The sequence below is a fragment of the Chiloscyllium plagiosum genome, unplaced genomic scaffold (genome assembly GCF_037043375.1).
Source record: "Chiloscyllium plagiosum isolate Xiang-an unplaced genomic scaffold, Cpla_swu_hap1 HiC_scaffold_37, whole genome shotgun sequence".
NCBI lineage: Eukaryota > Metazoa > Chordata > Chondrichthyes > Orectolobiformes > Hemiscylliidae > Chiloscyllium > Chiloscyllium plagiosum.
Window position 1 is genome coordinate 7,356,050 of NW_028270175.1, and position 12,311 is coordinate 7,368,360.

At 43.1% G+C, this 12,311-nt stretch overlaps 1 protein-coding gene across 4 annotated transcripts in view; it reads right to left on the reverse strand.

The window, feature by feature from the left end:
• tmem201 (transmembrane protein 201) overlaps positions 1–12,311 on the reverse strand; it is a 174,005-nt gene that overhangs the window by 26,218 nt on the left and 135,476 nt on the right. For 3 of the 4 annotated variants that reach the window (XM_043676178.2, XM_043676179.2, XM_043676181.2), the window contains one exon: positions 2,329–2,628. The exons of the other annotated variant lie outside the window; for it this stretch is intronic. In XM_043676178.2, coding sequence (XP_043532113.1) covers positions 2,329–2,628 — 300 coding nt within the window. The remainder of the gene's footprint in view (positions 1–2,328; positions 2,629–12,311) is intronic. 4 annotated transcript variants of the gene reach the window in all.

Sequence of the window (12,311 nt, forward strand, 5' to 3'; positions counted from 1 at the left end):
ATATTTCTCTGAACCATTCCTATTGGTGTACCCATCCAGATGCCTTTTAGATGTTATAATTGTTACCAGTCTCCATCACTTCCTTTGGCAGCTTGTTCCATACACGCACCACCCAGTGTGTGAAAAAGCTGCCCCTCAGATCCCTTTTAAATCTTTCCCCTCTCACCATAAACCTATGCCCTCTAGTTTTGGACTCCCCTAACCTGGGGAAAAGAATTTGACTATTTATCCTATCCACGCCTCTCATGATTTTGTCAACCTCTAAGATCACCCCTCAGCCTCCAATGCTCCAGGAAAAAACAGCCCCAGCCTATTTAGCCTCTCCCTAAAGCCCAAGCCCTCCAGCTCCAGCAACATCCTTGTAAATCTTTTTTGAACTCTTTCAAGTTTCACAATATCCTTGTTATAGCAGGAAGACCAGAGTTGAACACAGTATGCCAAAAGAGGTCTCAACAATATTGCAAGAATATTTCGGGGTCACAGCAAAAGGTTACTTTGTAAAATAGCTGCAGCAGGCAGGCGAAGATCTATCCAGTGAATTAGTTTACAGAATGATTAATGGATCGTTTCTGAACAGAGGCTTTGCGAGCTGTACGGGATCTGACAGAGCTGCTTGAGATTCCAAGGAGTTTTGAGAAGAAATTTTCTTCCAATCGGAGAAGAGTTCACAAGCAGACACTTCGGAATTTAAGGTGATTTGTACAAGTGTCAGAGATAACAGGAAGAAAGTCATGATAACAATGCGTCAAGATAACCAACCAATTTTGATGGCTTAAATGGCTCTTTTCCCGACCTCCATAACTTGATGGCTGTGACCTGGAATGCACTCTTTGAAAGGATAGTGGGAACGGAATAAATTGTACCTTTCAAAAAGAAATGAAAGGGGAAGTTGCAGAAGGGCTTTGGGGGGGAACAACAGTTGCGGGGGGTGGTGTTAGGGCTAGTCCATTTGCTCATTCATCACCTTGTTAAATGGGCTGAACAAACCCCTTCTGTTCTGCTAGATTCTACATAGAGAGCTTCACATCATAGTAATTTGGAAACATCAGCCAGGCTGTCAAATTAAAATTGAAATATGAACAGCTCAGTTCAATTTTAATGAAATTTTACTGGACCAGTGTGAATTTCCTGAAGTCAGGCCACAATGATCACCCTGATGACTAAGACAGAGCGAGAGAACATTTGGCAAGTGTCACATCTTCTGGGTTTGGGAAACTTGAAGTAGCATACTTTTACACTCAAAAAGCCAGAACTTCATTGACACGCCTAAAATCCCCTAACAACTCTGCACATCAGTTCTGCTGTTTGGAACTGGGGGAATGGCAGCTGGGAGGATGGAAGGGAGTGTGGGGGTGGTAAATGTAAATCCACTCTGCAGAGAAAATACATTCTAAAACTTCCTCAGGCTGAAAGTTTTAGAATCCCCACTGAAAGAATTCTTCCAAGTCACCATTCCTGCACAATTTGAAGAGTTACAATTATCTCATTATGGCTAAATGCAACAACAAATTTAATACAAAAAAAATCAAATTATTAGGCCAGGTAGCTTTATAATGGCTCCAAGAAGATTCTACACAATACAATTGTCAGGTCTGGGCCATTATTTCCAATGGGATTGCTAACTATGGCTATAGGACAACCTGACGGCTTCTCCGATTCAACTGATAGCCAAATAATGTGGTTCACACATCCCACTTGGAATTTCAAATAAAAACGTTCTTTCATAGGACATGGGCATCATCACCAGCATTTGTTGCCCAACCCTAATTGCCCTTGAACGGAACGACTTTCTAGACCATTTCTGAGGGTAATTAAGTGTCAACCACATTGTTACGATTCTGGCATTACATGGAGGCCAGGCTGGGTAAAGAGGACAGATTTCCTCCCCTAAAGGGACATTAGTAAACCAGATGCATTTTCACAACAATTGGTGATAGTTTTGTGGTCACCATCTTTCAATTTGAGATTTCTGTTTATTGAATTTTAAACTCCACTAGCTGCCATTGTGGGATTTTAACTATGATTCCCAAAGCAATAGTCTGAAGGTCTGGATTATTAGTCCAGTGGCATTACCACTGTGTTACTGTTGCCCTTGAGTGTGAACTCTTTGCTCAGGTATGACATAAAAAGTGGGGTGAACCTCCTACCATTGTTACTTTTAACAAAACCCCTTTTGCATTCACAAAAATGTTCTGGTAAAATGAAAGGATGAGGGAGCTGAAGGGCCTGTTTCTGTGTTGTATGACCAACAAAATGAGGAGGTTCACCCTCACGTACATTGAATTTTGAAAGGCAGAAGTGTCAGGGTTTAACAAATGAAGTACATACTGTGACTATGAGAAGAGACATGGGTCACATCCTGCTGTAGAACATTACTGGAAACGTTTGTGTCTGACACGTTTGGAGAAGGCCAGGCTTTACGGATTAACTTTCCTGGGCTCTGTTGGATGGCGACACACTCTGTGAACAATTTGAGTCTTTGTCCCGTGAGGTTGAGGCGTGCAGGGCTGATGAGGGGACGCCGGTGATGCAAGGAGCCGGAACTGGATGTTACCGATCCTGCCACTGATGGAGTTGGCGATATCGAGGGTGAAGACGGTCGGCTTCCAGACTTCAAGGAGAAATAATCTACAGAAAGGATGGAACAAACACAGTGGATACAACTCTTGGCATAAATGCCAACAATCAATCCATCAGGAACATTTCTCAAATGTTTCCACACCCAGCCTCAGAGACATTAGTGTTTTGATATGGGAGCGCCCGAATGAGGATCTTCTCTATTCAAGCCCTCACAGGGCTCTTGCTGCTTCACAACCAGCATCATCGGAACAGCTGACAACTATATTCCCTTGGGACTGGCTGAATGCACCAAGTTCTCTTTGTACTGACAAGCGACATCATATTTCTTTAACATGTTGATTTAACAAATGCCTTGGAGTCGTAGAGGTGTATACATCATGGAAACAGACCCTTTAGTCCAACTCACCTGTGCCAACTGGATATCCTGATCTGACCTAGTCCCATTTGCCAACATTTGGCCCATATCCCTCTAAACCTTTCCTATCCAAGTACTTGTGGAAATGTCTTTTAAATGTTATAATTGTATCTGCCTCTACCACTTCCTCTGGCAGCTCGTTCCACATATGCACTACCCTGTGTGTGAAAATCTTTCACCTCTCATCTTAAACCCATGCCCTATAGATTTGGACTCCCATATTCTGGGGAAATGATTTTGGCTGTTCACCTTATCTATGCTTCTCATGATTTTATAAACTTCTGAGATCACCCCTCACCTTCGTATGCTCCAGGGGAAAAAAGTCCCAGACTATCCAGCCTCTCTTTATAATTCAAACCCTCCAGTCTCAGTAAGAGCCTTGTAAATTTTTTTTCGAACCCTTTCCAGTTTAATAACATTCTTCTTTTAACATGGCAACCAGAACTGGACACAGTACACCAAATGTGGCCTCAGTATTGTCTTGTACAGCTCTAACATGACGTCCCTACTCCTGTACTGAATACTCTGACTGCTGAAAGCATGCCTGCCAAACGCTTTCTTCACCACCCCGTCTACCTGTGATGCCACTTTCAAGGAACTAGGTACCTGCACTCCTCGGTCTTTGTTTGACAACACCACTTCAGGCCTTACCATAAACCGTGTAAGTCCTGCCCTGGTTTGTCGTACCAAAGTGCAACACCTTGCACTTATCTAATTTAAACTCCATTTGCTACTCCTTGACCCCGTTGGCTCAACTGATCAAAGTCCTGTTATACACCTGGACAACTTTCTTCGCTGTCCACTAAGCCACCAATTTTGGCATCATCCACAAACTTACTAACCATGCCTGCTATATTCTCATCCAACTCATCGATATAAATGATGAGCCACATTTTGCCGCCAGTTACTTCAAGCAATCAAGGTGGTCACACAGCCGAGGGTCTGCAGGATTCTATCAAAATGACACCGTCCTTGGAAAATTGAGAATTGACCAACAAAGTTCAATTAATTTCATAACACCGCAGTGTGCCCCCATGCCACACAAAGGAAAAGATAAAATACCAGCCAACAGTGCCATCACACCAGCAGAGCCATTCCCCATTCTTAACCCCACTGTGGGGAAGTGAAAGGAGGATCAGGTTCAGCACTGATCCATGCCCACCTCTCCGAAATGGAAATGGGGTACTGACCCCTGGTAGCTGCCCTGCCTCACACAAGTAAGTGATTTGATTTTGATAAGGCTGCCTTTGGAATGGGAGGTGAATCCAGACAGGTATCTTCAAGACAAGGAGGAGGAGAATCTTGAGTTTTCAAAACAAAAAAAAAATCCGTAGGAGTCTGCACGATGGCAGAGAATCAGAAACAGAAACAAAACTAGCCTTTACAGTGTTTGAACTATTGGAAACATTTCAGTGAATCATAAAAAGAATGACATTCTGCACTTGTTCCAATCTAAGACAGAGGGGATATAGGATGCAATAAAACAGAATTTCAAATTTCCTTTAGAAACAACTGTTGTCAAGGTACCCTGTCTGAGATATTGATAATGTTTCATATGGTACTTTCTCCTTTCACAACCTTCTTTGTTCCATTGAATAATTTTCTATTCTTTAACTACTGGAGGCCTGTTTTACCTACACTACATCCTCTGCTCTCAACCTTACACTCCTTTTTCTCTTTCCCCTTACATAGTCCATGCTTTCACATTCTGAGACAGACTTTGCACTGTATGCTGTAAACCCTGTAACAGGTGGTAAGAGATTCAAAAGGCTTTAAACGAAAAGCATAACAAGTCAGAAGGAAAGGAACATTATCAAAGCTGTGTGGAAAACGAGATAAGATTAAAAAAAGGCAAAATCAAAATCGGATCAGAAAGGTGAGAATGCAGAATGAACAAACCCAGAAATGAAGCCCTGACAATTATACGGATTAAACATTGCAATAAGTAAAGGTTTTAGTCTTGAATCAACCATAAAAAGGACACAAACTGAAAGCCAAACCAGAATTTCAACTCCAAATAAATAGTAGTAGGGATATTACAGAATTTAGAGGGAGGGTAATGAAAGATTGATGTCCAAAATGGTCATGGAGAAATCCGCTCATCTCTCCCATCAGTTGAGTCACATGACACCAGGTTATAGTCCAGATTTATTTGAAATCACCTGACGAAGGAGCAGTGCTCTGACAGCATGTGATTTCAAATAGACCTGGAGGACTATAATCTGGTGTCACGTGACTTCTGACTTCGTCCACCCCAATCCTACACAAGCATCTCCACATCACACCCATCAGTTAAGCTAGATGTCCTGGTGGAAAAGCATCATGGTATCCATTATCTGCCCGATTACTTTTCCTCTGCCCTTCATTAGGTCTTCTGAGTTTTCTGGATCAGTGGTGCTGAAAGAGCACAGCAATTCAGGCAGCATCCGACGAGCAGCAAAATCGACGTTTCGGGCAAAAGCCCTTCATCAGGAATCCCTCCATTTCCCAGGGTTTTAAGTTATTTTGTTGCCAGAATGTACACGTTTGGAGGGAGAGGGAAAGATTGGAAGAAGGGATGGGCTCAGATTTGGTCAGAGTGATGGGCAACTGGTTGTAAGACACATTTGGCCATAGGAGAAAGTGAGGACCGCAGATGCTGGAGATCAGAGCTGAAAAATGTGTTGCTGGAAAAGCGCAGCAGGTCAGGCAGCATACAAGGAGCAGGAGAATCGACGTTTCGGGCATAAGCCTTTCTTCAGGAATGAGGAGGGTGTGCCAAGCAGGCTAAGATAAAAGGTCGGAGGGGAGGGACGTTGGGAATGCGATAGGTGGAAGGAGGTTAAGGTGAGGGTGATAGGCTGGAGAGGGGGTGGGGGCGGAGAGGTCGGGAAGTAGATTGCAGGTCAAGAAGGCGGTGCTGAGTCCGAGGGTTGGGACTGAGATAACTGAGGGTTGGGACTGGGGGGAGGGGAAATGAGAAATCTGTCTTCAATGTAAACAGGAACATCTTGTGCATGGCAATTGCTGCTTTCGTAAATTCAAAGTGATGAAGATGCTACACAATGATGAGTGCATTTAAGACAGAGATAGATAGGTTCTTGATTTGTGAGGAATTGAGGGTTGAAGGGAGAAAGCTGGAAAATGAGTTCGAGAAGCATATCAGTTGTGACTGAGTAGCAGAGCAGACTTGATGGGCCAAATGGCCCAATTCTGCTCCTGTATTGTACAGTTTTACACAAAAATGGCATTTCCACCAGGTACAACATTCAGAGATATAAGGTATAAATCAGAAATCAGTTCCTCACTTATCATGACTAATGTTACTTAGCATTGCACTTCATGTCTTTTTATTTCTGTGACCAGCAGGAATTGAAGATCAATGAGTTGTTGAGCAAAGTTAAAAAAAATCACAACACCAGATTATTAATAAGAAAGACTGCGATGCTCGATTCCGACAGTCTGGTGAGAACATGGTGACTTTACTTTTTATTGGAACATGGGAAGGAAATGGCTCACCTGAAAATTTTTCATTTCACAGCAGAAAGAATATAACTCAGATGGGGAATGGATCAACAAAGGGAATACTGTGAAACAGAACCTGCAAGGACTGTGCATGCTTCAGTACCAATCAGTAACTGTACCAACACAGCCATGTCGCTAAACTGATACTGTCCTTAATATTGGACAATAGCCAGAGGTACAGTACATAATGTTGCTATAGTCCCAGAAATTCAGAGGGCTGCTCTCCTTCATTACAGACAGATGATCGATGACAGTTTAATCAGCGGGTTGTCACATCACGTGAGGTGGAGAAGATGGGACCTTCAATGGTAATCTCAGCCAGTGTGGGAACTGAATCCACGTTGTTGGCATCACTCTGCCTCATGCTCGAAACATCAACTCCCCTGTTCCTCTGATGCTGTCTAACTGGCTGTGCTTTTCCAGCACCACACTCTTTGACTCTAATCTCAGAAATCTGCAGTCCTCACTTTCTCCAAACCATATGACCAGCCAAGTGAACTAACTGTTCCCACAGGGCAAGATAAATCCCTTCTGAATTGATGAACAATGTTGGATGAAACAGGTTTCCTGCTTTTTACTGACTGTGTGGACCAGTCAATGTTTGTAAAGTATCAAAGTACTCACACTCTGGCCCCTGAGTGCGTCAACTATTTTGAAAAGAAATAAAAACACTGCCTCTAGTTACGCACGTTAAAAATGTTCAACCTTTTTAACTTCCATTCTCAGCTGACGTTGTGATGATGCTGTGCTGTTTGTTGTGGTATTGGTTTAGTGTTGTGGCTGCTGTTGGGAAAAGCGCATGTAACTTTTTTGGGCCAAGTCACAAGTAATGTTTACTTCTATGATACAATAATTATACAAGAAGAAAGTGCATCTTTTTTTTAAAAAAAGATAGCACTTTTAGGATAACTGAATCATTTTAACCATATTTTTGGCGTCTGCATTTTCACGTGATAAGAATGCAACTTTTCTATTTGACTGTCTTTCCAGGTGTGGCTTAATTATAAAGCATTGAACACAGTGGTTTTGTACACCTGTGTTTTTTTGGGCAAGAGTTGTAAACACTTAATCTAATTACTATAAGCATTCTAATTATCATTTGAAATGATCTGAATTTGGTGTTTTAAATGCAAGGCTCTGTGAACCTATTTTTAAAAACATGCACAATTTACAGGGATATTCCACATAGAATAGAACAGTACAGCACTGCACAGGCCCTTTGGCCCTTGATGTTGTGCCGATCTTTTATCCTACTCTAAGATCAAACTAACCTAGATATCCTTCATTGTACTGTCATCCATGTGACGATCCAAGAGTCACTTAAATGTCCTTTAAGTCTCTGACTCTACTACCACCGCTGGCAATATATTCCACACACCCAGCATAGTGTGTGTGAAGAATCTACCTCTGACATCTCCCCTAAACCTTCTTCCAATCACCTTGAAATTATGCCCCCTTGTAACAGTCATCATTTCTGCCCTGGGAAAAAGCCTCTGACTATTCACTCTAGCTGTGCCTCTCATCAGCTTGTTCACCTCTTTCAAGTAGTCTCTCACCCTTCTTCACTCTAATGAGAAAACCCTTAGCTCCCTCAATCCTTCTTCATAAGACATGCCCTCCAGTCCAGGCAACATGCTGGTAAATCTCCTCTGAACCTTCTCTTAAGCTTCCACATCCTTCCTGCAATGTGGCAACCAGAACTGAACAAATATTCCAAGTGTGGTCTAACCAGGGCTCTACAGAGGCATAACCTTTTCAGGACATAACCTCTTAAACCCAATCCGCCTGTGAATGAAAGCCAACACACCATACGCCTTCTTCACAAACCAATCAACTTGGGTGGCAATTTTGAGGGGTCTATGGATATGGATGCCAAGATCCCCGTGTTCCTCCACACTGCCAAAAATCCTGCCTTTAACCCTGTATTCTGCATTCAAATTCGACTTTCCAAAATGAATCACTTCACACTTTTCCAGGTTGAACTCAACCATGCCACTTCTCAGCCCAGCTCTACATCCTGTCAATGTCCCGTTGCAACCTATTACAGCCCTCCAGACTACCCACCACTCCACCAACCTTCATGCCATTGGCAAATGTATAAATGACTTGGATGAGGAAGTGGAAGGGTGGGTCAGTAAAAGAGCAGAGGTGCCAGAACAGATGCCTATGGAACACGACTGGTCACTGAGCTCCAGACTGAATACTTTCCATCTACTATCACCCCTCTATCTTCTACAGGCCAGCCAATTCTGTATGCAGACAGCCAAATTTCCCTGTATTCCATGCCTTCTTACTTTCTGGATGAGTCTACCATGGGGAGCCTTATCAAACACCTCGCTAAAATCCATGCACGCCACATCCACTGCTCTGCCTTCATTAATGTGTCATCGATCATTAAATAATTCAATAAGGCTGGTGAGGTTTGACCTCCCCCTCACAATACATGCTGACTATCTTTAATCTAACTATACTTTTCCAAGTAATCATAAATCCTGTCTCTCAGAATCCTCTCAACAATTTACCCACCACAGATGTAAGACTGACTAGTCTGTAATTCCCAGAATTATCTATATACCCTTTCTTGAATAAGGGAATAACATTTGCCACCCTCCAATCATCTGGTATTACTCCAATGGACGGTGAGGACGCAAAGATCATTGCCAAAGGTGCAGCAATCTCTTCCCTTACTGTAGTAACCAGGATATATCCTGTCTGGCTCAGGAGACTTATCTACCCTTACATTTTTCAAACTTTTCAGCACATCCTCCTTCTTAACATCAACCTGTTTGAGCATATCCTCACAAACATCCAGGTCTCTCTCAGTAGTGAATACTGAAGCAAAGTATTCATTAAAGGACCTCCACGACCTCCTCTAACTTCAGGCACAAGTTTTCTCCACTATCCCTAATCAGCCTTACCCTCACCTTGGTCATTCTCTTGTTCCTCACATAAGTGTAGAATGCCTTGGGGATTTCCTTAGTCTTACCCACTAAAACTTTTTCATGGCCCTTTCTAGCTCTAAGCCCCTTCCTGGCTACCTTAGAACCCTCTAGAGCCCTGACTGATCCCTGCCTCCTCAGCCTTAAGTAAGCTTCCTTTTTCCTTTTGACGAGAGGTTCTACATTCCTTGTCACCCAAGGTTACTTCAATCTACCATCCCTTTCTTGCCCATCCAGCACTACCAGCAAGTGCTCCCTAAGTAATCTCCACATTTCAGTCATGCATTTCTGAGAACATCTCTTCCCAATCTCGGCACCCAGTTCCTGCCTAATAGGATTGTAATGCCACCTCCCTCAATTAAATATCTATCCCTCTCCTTGACTGTAGTAAAGGTCAGGGAGTTGTGATCACTATCACCAATGTGTGTGGGGGGTGGGTGTGTGGAGGTTGAGTGTGTGTGGGGAGAGGGGGGGGGGGGGGGGGGGGGGGTTGGGACCCAGGGAGATAGTGAGGAAAGAAATCAATCTGCGACTGGTACAGTTCAGAAAAGAAGTGAGTCAAATAGTCAGGGCAGGCAGGGACAAAGCAGAGAACAAGGTAGGACTGATAAATTAAACTGCATTTATTTCAATGCAAGAGGCCTAACAGGGAAGGCAGATGAACTCCTGGCATGGCTAGGAACATGGGACTGGGACATCATAGCAATAACAGAAACATGGCTCAGGGATGGGCAGGGCTGGCAGCTTAATGTTCCATGATACAAATGCAACAGGAAGGATAGAAAGGGAGGTGAGAGAGGAGGGGGAGTGGCATTTTTCATAACGATAGCATTACAGCTGTACTGGGGAGGATATTCCCAGAAGTATATCCAGGAATTTACTTGGGTGGAACTGAGAAATAAGAAAGGGATGATCACCTTATTGGGACTGTATCGTATAGATCCCCTAATATTCAGCAGGAAATTCAGAAATAAATTTGGAAGGAGATGTCAGTGAGAATAATAGGGTGATTATGGTAGGGGATTTTAACTTTCCAAACATAGACTGGGACTGTTATAGTGTTAAGATTTAGATATAGAGGAATTTGTTAAACATAGAACAGTACAGCGCAGTACAGGCCCTTCAGCCCTCGATGTTGCGCCGACCTGTCATACCAATCTGAAGCTCATCTAACCTACACTATTCCATGTACATCCATATGCCTGTCCAATGACGACTTAAATGCACTTAAAGTTGGCGAATCTACCGCTGTTGCAGGCAAAGCATTCCATACCCTTACTACTCTGAGTAAAGAAACTACCTCTGACATCTGTCCTATATCTATCACCCCTCAATTTAAAGCTATGCCCCTTCGTGCTCGCTGTCACCATACTTGGAAAAAGGCTCTCCCTGTCCACCCTATCTAACCCTCTGATTCTATGTCTCTATTAAGTCACCTCTCAACCTTCTTCTCTCCAACAAAAACAGCCTCAAGTCCCTCAGCCTTTCCTCGTAAGACCTTCCCTCCATACCAGGCAACATCCTAGTAAATCTCCTCTGCACCCTTTCCAAACCTTCCACATCCTTCTTATAATGCGGTGACCAGAACTGTAAACAATACTCCAAGTGCGGCCGCACCAGAGTTTTGTACAGCTGTAGCATAACCTCATGGTTCTGGAACTCGATCCCTCTATTAATAAAAGCTAAAACATTGTATGCCTTCTTAACAACCCTGTCAACCTGGGTGGCAACTTTCAAGGATCTGTGTAGATGGACACCGAGATCTCTCTGCCCATCTACACTACCAAGAATCTCACCATTAGCCAGTACTTTGCATTCCAGTTACTCCGACCAAACTGAATCACCTCACATTTGTCCGCATTAAACTCCATTTGCCACCTCTCAGCCCAGCTCTGCAGCTTATCTATGTAAGTGTGTACTAGAAAATTTTCTGATTCAGTATGTGGATGTACCTACTGGAGAAGGTGCAAAACTTGACCTACTCTTGGGAAATAAAGCAGGGCAGTTGACTGAGGTGTCAGTGGGGGAGCACTTTGGGGCCAGTGACCGTAATTCTATTAATTTTAAAATAGTGATGGAAAAAGGATGGACCAGATCAAAAAGTTGAAGTTATAAATTGGAGGAAGGCTAATTTTGACGGTATTAGACAAGAACTTTCAAAAGCTGATTGGGTGCAGACGTTCGCAGGTAAAGGGACGGCTGGAAAATGGGAAGCTTTCAGAAATGAGATAACGAGAATCCAGGAGACAGTATATTTCTGTTCGGGTGAAAGGAAAGGCTGGTAGGTATAGGGAATGCTGGATGACTAAAGAAATTGAGGGTTTGGTTAAGAAAAAAAAGGAAACATGTCAGGTATAGACAGGATAGATCGAGTGAATCCGTAGGAGTATACTTAAGAGGGAAATCAGGAGGGCAAAATGGGGACATGAGATAGCTTTGGCAAATAGAATTAAGGAGAGTCCAAAGGGTTTTTACAAATACATTAAGGACAAAAGAGTAACTAGGGGGAGAATAGGGCCCCTCAAAGATCAGCAAGGCGGTCTTTGTGTGGAGCCGCAGGAGATGGGGGGGGGAATACCAAACAAGTATTTTGCATCAGTGTTTATTGTGGAGAAGGAAATGGAAGACAGACTGTAAGGAAGTAGATGGTGACAGCTTGAAAAATTTCCATATTATAGAGGAGGAAGTGCTGGATGTCTTGAAACGCATAAAAGTGGATAAATTCCCAGGACCTGATCAGATGTACCCTAGAACTCTGTGCAAAACTAGGCAAGTGATTGCTGGGCTTCTTGCTGAGATATTTGTATTATCGATAGTCACAGGTGAGGTGCTGGAAGACTGGAGGTTGGCAAATGTGGTGCCACTGTTTAAGA